Source organism: Nelusetta ayraudi, unplaced genomic scaffold, assembly GCF_046127955.1.
Source record: "Nelusetta ayraudi isolate G7.1 ecotype Tasmania unplaced genomic scaffold, CSIRO-AGI_Nayr_v1 ptg000041l, whole genome shotgun sequence".
Classification (NCBI taxonomy): domain Eukaryota; kingdom Metazoa; phylum Chordata; class Actinopteri; order Tetraodontiformes; family Monacanthidae; genus Nelusetta; species Nelusetta ayraudi.
In genome coordinates, this window is record NW_027466091.1 from 1,505,711 (window position 1) to 1,511,817 (window position 6,107).

Consider the following 6,107-nt stretch of genomic DNA (forward strand, 5'->3'; position numbering starts at 1 on the left):
GGGGCTGGAACTGGAGCCGGGAACTGGAGCCCGGTGTTGTGGAGGGAATCTCACTCCACGCGCGGAATGACGTTCCTCAGTGCGTGGACGCGCACTCGCTCTTGGTGCAAGTGGCGCGCGTTTGGACGAACTCAGAGCCCACCGCTAGAGGCGGGAAGCGACGAATTACAAATACTTTATTACTCTATCTAGTACAGGTATCTGTACATTACTTGAGTATTTCTTTTTCTTGCTTTAATAAATAAGTCATAGATAGCCGTATTTCATTTACTTTTTCCGGTGTTTTAAGAGTAAAGAGCTAAATACCAAAGACAGACATTTTGTTGTAACTTTGCTTTTGTTCATTTTTCAATGGGTGTTCTACACATCCCATGGTGTATTCCTTCCTCCTATGAGGTGTCACCAAAACACTCCATCTGCCCCTGCTCCTCTACCAAATGTTAGAACCCATTGTGGCTCACCAGTCCAAAAGTTGGCCCACCCCTGGGCTAGTTTGTAGGTTAACACTGAATGACATCATGCTACTGCCGTCACTACAACATTGTGTTTTTGTTTGTTTTCTTTTAAAATCTGTTGTTATTATGTAATTGTATTGCGCTTATTTATTGTGGATGTTCAGTTAAACAGAAGTTTGAATTGAAAATCTATTATTTGGAAAGTCCAGATTTGTCTTTTACAAGGACAAGCTTCAAACGTGGTGCAGCAACAGAATGAGGAGCCTGGAGGTCACCACAAGAAGCACGAGTATGTCGAGAAAACAGGGAGTTCTCGTTCCGCCAACCGAAATAAGAGTTTGGCAGGAGACAAATTTCGTCACAACACCGTGAAATCGCTCGCGTAACTCCGCCCCTTGTGCTCTTGTTGGGGGTGCACACGTCTTTCAAAATAAAAGTGAGATGTAGACGCTGAACATTTGCGATTGGCACCACAGACACAGCAACTACATTTTTTAAGTCAACAATAGTAAGCCTATCACATAAGTCATAAAGGATATCGAGATTTTAAATAAAATATCTTACTTCAAGGAGGTGTGTTTCATTGTGCTTTTTTTTTTTTTTTTTTGCATTTTACATATTCAGTCAAGACTGTTGTCCTCTCATGTAATGCTTTTTATTTAATTTATGGAGAGATTGAATTTTTAAACAAATAAATCTCATATAAATACATGACTATCAGATTGTAATACTCAAAATTTACAAATGTAAAATAGCCTCCTTTTTTGAGTACCGGTATGTTAACTTTATCACAAGCTTCACAGCAGATTCTGGAGAGAAAGGGTGCCACGCTTGTGAGAGAACTGGATCGGTTAAAAAGAGAGAGAAAGAAGCAAGTTACTTCAATATGTTTGAGGGTAGCAAATAGTTCTAAAAACTTTGAATGCTCATAATTGATCCATTTTTCTCTTCCTTTTTTACCTAACTCTAGTCCTCATCACATATCACCTTATCACATCTTGTCCATTCCAAAGAGGGAATCAACGGCCAACTTATTGTATCATGTCACATAATAATAAGTTGAAAATGCTCAATTTGCAAATACAGGAAAAAGGAATCAGACAAAGTCAAGGCTAAAAGTCGCACATTTGAGGTCTTAAAGCCTATTTTGTAAACAAAGTTGTTGCAGGGCAGAGTTTGTAAATCAAACATTCATTCGATGGGTCAGTGGGGTCCCAATAGTTTTCTGTGCTCCAGTTTGATGCAGCTGTAGACGAGCTGGTAGTAGCGCCTGTCGGGAGCCATCAGGTCGGTGACGATCTCAATGTGGTTGACTCCCGGCAGCAGGTACAGCGACACCGTTATCGAGAGGGAGGTGAAGAGCTCAGAGAGCCTCACAGACGACTCGACGGGAACAACCGCGTCGCCGGTACCGTGGAGCAAAGTGAACGGAGGCACTCTGTCGGGGAAACAACAGGAACGCAAGGATAACAGCCACATTTGTTAGAGGGTGAACATCTACTGCCGGCGCATCAAAACACAACAAGTTCCTTCACGCACCGGCTCAGTTTGTCCTGGCTCAGCTGTTTCAGCGAGTGTGTCGGCGAATAGTACGGGAAGTTTTTGGCTCCATTCATGGCTTTGTGCATGGTGGAGACATACTCGACCGCTCGCTTCTGCTCATGCTCATAATGGTCCATAATGTTGTACACGCCACTCAGACCTGTCGAGAAAACACGACAAATTAATAAATTCAATCCGAGAGGGAGGAAAAATACTGGAGAAAGGATATCGATGAACTGAAGTGTAAGAAGATGATCAGTGTTTCAAAGGAAGCCTCAGTTCACTGGATCTTTCAACCTTGTTGCAGCTTGGGGATGCTCGACACAGTGATCCTTACCAATAACTCCTCTTATGGCCTTTGTGACGTTCCTCTGCTTGCAGGCCTCAATGAATAGCTCTTCTCTTTCATCAACAAGAAAGAGTGTAGTCAGTGCACACAAATGGGCACCAGCTGAGTGGCCAATTAACACTACATTGTCCTGTGAAAAGAGAAAAGAAAACTTCAGACATTTATTTATTTATTTATTTTTTATAAACTAGACTTCAAAACTTCATCTTAAGTTTTTTGATGAATAGTAAGTTCAGTTGGTTTCCAGAGGGTGCTGGAAGATTTTTCTTACTTTGTCAAAGTTAAACTTGGATGCACTTTCCTGAGCCCAAACCAAGCAGTCAGCAATATCTTGGACCATCCCTAAAACGTTCCCCTGGCAATCAGATGAGACCAGTAGTCAGTTCAGATCCCAAAGCAACATTTCAAATTAAATGTCTTATCTCGCACTCGTGCTACTGCGGTATAACTTCAACCTAAGCTCACATATTGGTTACAAGATTCACTTGATATTCCTGTCATCTCAGCTCGACATATGTGCAATACATTTTTATTGAGAGTGCTGGCGGCTCTCACCTTGGGATAGGTGCTGTAATCTGGACAGATGACCACTGCGTTCAGCTCTTCAGTCATGTGCCGGGCCAGCAGACAGTAAGTGGATCTTTCTCCAGAGCCCCACGCACCTCCATAGACAAAAACAACTAGTGGTACAGCTGCATCTACGGACCCGTCCACGTTGGGAGCGTGGTACAGGTCCAGTCTGTTGCCTCGACGACCGAACACAATGCCCTTCAAAGTGTCCAGACGGAAAACAATGTGAAGAATGCTGTCTTCACGGGAAGGAACATTATAAATGCAGATAGATGAGACAAATTCTTATTTAGTTCTTAGACGCTGATTGACTGAATACATTTTTCTTCTGCAGTTGTCATCCAGAACCCACCTTTTCACAGTGCCTGCGGTTCTCTTTATTCTTGTACCACCCGGCCGACTGAGAGTAAAGTTTGCCATACTGTAGATATTTCACAGATTCCAGCGCAGCTTTGGCTAAACAGTATATTCGCCTGTTTGAGAGGCAAAGCATGAATTACACAATGCAATTACACTTAAGTAAAGTTAGTGGAAAACAACACACGGTAGTACTACATACAGAATAAAAAGACTGCAATAATTGATAATAATAGCACTCGCAGCAAAATTAATAGTTTAAATAGAGCAGCAGCGGATGAAAAAAATCAATTAACACACAGGTGATGTCATCAGGGACAAATAGGTATCATATCAGTGTCAGTTTACTGTATGTCAGTGTGTATAATTCAGCACGGAGAGAGGGATATTGCACTTGGTTCACTTGTCAGGATGAAGATGGGTGATGGTGATATCACTGATGGAAATCTACAGCATTACCTTGGTTTTAGTGCTTCTATGTACTTCTTATATCCGGGCTCGTCTGGCCAGCCATAAAGCCATTGAACAGCTAGAGCGATGGAATATGGGAGCCCTACCAATATGACCCCTACTGCCACAGGAAGTGACATGTGGTTCTTCAAACTGGACCTTCCATGGATAAAAGAAACATATATTTGCACTGTTACATCTGGTGGTTAAAAGCGTTTGAAATATTCCAGTTGAGGGGCTCTTACATGTTGTAGGTCATTCTAGTTAACCTAACAAAAGAACGAAAAAACAAGATTAGACCTAGAACAATAAGCAATGAGACGCTTTTACTACATAAAAAGACAAATGTCTCTAAGCGAATAAAACCTGTCTGACGGTTTAACGAGTCATGCATATGATGCATTAACTCCTTCATGCATATCGCGTACATACATGTTGTAAATGTTGTATATCGTGGGATCCAGTGTTGTTCAACCCCAACATGAAGTTAGCTCCCGGCTTTCAATGAGACACTTGCGCTAGCAGTTCCCCACACGCTGAAGCTCATCAGCAAGATGATTTGAGACGTTCAATAGACTTTTATATTTACTGTGAACTGTGAACACACAGAAAGGTCAAGACAGTGAGGAAGGAAACGTCAATAAAACGCTGTAGCTTAACTATGCTGCAGCTTAAAGCTTAGATTTTTGAGACACTACCGTGTTGATAGCATACCTTGTTGATATACTTTGACGTTACATTCTTTTATGGAACAGGAACCTCCGAGAGGTAACGTGACTGTCCTTCAAAATACCGACTGCACACGTCACACATGCAACATAAACGGCACGCTTAAAGAGCGAAACTTTCAGTCACTTCCGGTTTGGTGCAGGCAGGCTCATACGTTGTCGGAGGATTTGTGATTCCGACCAGAAAGTGTCCGTGCTGTTAGTAACAATTATTTTAAATCCCACAAATGAACACCACTCTGTATGTTTACTAAGCAGCAAACCAAGTCACAGTAAACGGAGAGTTTGAGAAGGCAATGCTCCCGTTGTGTAAAGAAAAGGCGGATTTTTATCTTGTCATCGACACTTGGTCGTTTAGATAACCCGGAAAAAGCTCAAGTATGAATAATTTAGCCGGAAAAATCAACACTCTTGTCCCTAAAATATATTTTCTTAGTGTTTGTGAGTGCGTGTATTATTCTGTTAGCTTGATTCGCCTATTTCTTTTTATTTATTTTTTTATTGTTGAATCGTGAAAATTGCATTTAATTTATTTTTTCCCCCAACTATATTTGTGTGGTTCAACTAATAGTAAAATTAGACTGCACAATAAAAATAAGGATCAAGAATTATTTTCCATTACATGCAATGGAAATCTTTATGGTGTCATGGCAAATGAATAGCTCGGACGATGACAAACGCTGCCACCATTTACCCAGCAGAGGGCGGAAGAAGTCAGCTTCTTGCTCTCATTTACTTATTACGAGAAAAAAAAAATCCCTGCTCCTACTCTAATTGGATCCTAATTGTCCAGTCTGCAATTACTCAGCTAACTAGTGAAAACTCTACCAAAGAAGACTTAACACAGTACAAACGTGTGGATGTGCAGGAATACACGTTTGCCTCAGTGAACACTGACACGCACAACAAACTACACATTTACGATCAGATTAACCTTAAACGATTTGCTATTATTTTACCAGTATATTGTATAGTATATATACATAGTTCATAGATGTAAATGGAAACACATTTATTTTTATGATAAGCACTAAAACTTGCCTGTAGTAATGGTTGTCATTTTGATGGATGGAAAATCATAAACCACACAATGTTCCTCTATGGAGCGAAGCAATTCAATATATTGTTTTTTCTACGCACCCCACGCAGATATCAAATTATTATACCTTTGGTGCTTTATTAATGGCCACCCAACGTTTAAGGCCTCTCTGTGAATGCACAGTACTGGGCAGAGGTTCCCTTGGTTAAGACCATGGAAAACCTTGGACCCAACACTGCAGATTCATCTAAAGCAGAAGAGCGCACGAGCTGCTGACCATCTTGAGGGTTGTTATTATGGTTGGCCCCACAGAGCGGAGCCTGCAGGCCCGAGTGGGTGTGTGGTTGTTTCTCCATCTGCCATGATGTGGCGAAGCCCAGGTGTGTTTTTTTTTTTTTCCCCCCAGAAGCCACAGTGGAAACAGGGCTAAGTCAGACCCTTTAGCAGGCAGCCTGCACTCAGTCAGCCCATCGTTGCAGGCTGTTTTAAGAATAATACTATTATTCTATCTTATGCAATTATTACATGCTCTATTTTATGTATGCGGGAGCAATTACAAGAAAAGTGATATTAAGAAAATATAATAACTTCATCTGTACAAGACATTGGTTCCATGT

The 6,107-nt window shown here is 41.2% G+C and overlaps 1 protein-coding gene across 2 annotated transcripts; it reads right to left on the reverse strand.

Moving 5' to 3' along the window:
* Window positions 1–1,094: 1,094 nt before the first annotated feature.
* On the reverse strand, window positions 1,095–4,545 carry LOC142893089 (uncharacterized). Of its 2 annotated transcripts, XM_076033350.1 has the most exons (10): window positions 4,438–4,545; window positions 4,156–4,311; window positions 3,969–3,992; window positions 3,733–3,882; window positions 3,269–3,389; window positions 2,902–3,114; window positions 2,618–2,701; window positions 2,335–2,476; window positions 1,995–2,157; window positions 1,095–1,893 (listed from the first exon to the last, which is right to left on the reverse strand). In XM_076033350.1, coding segments are annotated over exons 2-10 (1,134 nt in total). In that variant the 5' UTR covers window positions 4,158–4,311; window positions 4,438–4,545; the 3' UTR covers window positions 1,095–1,658. The 2 variants fall into 2 exon arrangements, with proteins under 2 accessions (XP_075889465.1, XP_075889466.1); XM_076033351.1 differs by lacking the exon at window positions 4,156–4,311 and having other exon boundaries at window positions 4,438–4,534.
* Between the last annotated feature and the right edge of the window lie 1,562 nt (window positions 4,546–6,107).

Excerpts from the sequence above, each read along its gene's own strand:
- LOC142893089 (XM_076033350.1), bottom strand. Across the intron at positions 3,883-3,968 it reads ACTAGAATGACCTACAACAT|GTCCAGTTTGAAGAACCACA; the intron begins GTAAGAGCCCCT and ends TATCCATGGAAG. Across the intron at positions 2,158-2,334 it reads GGCCATAAGAGGAGTTATTG|GTCTGAGTGGCGTGTACAAC; the intron begins GTAAGGATCACT and ends TTTTCTCGACAG.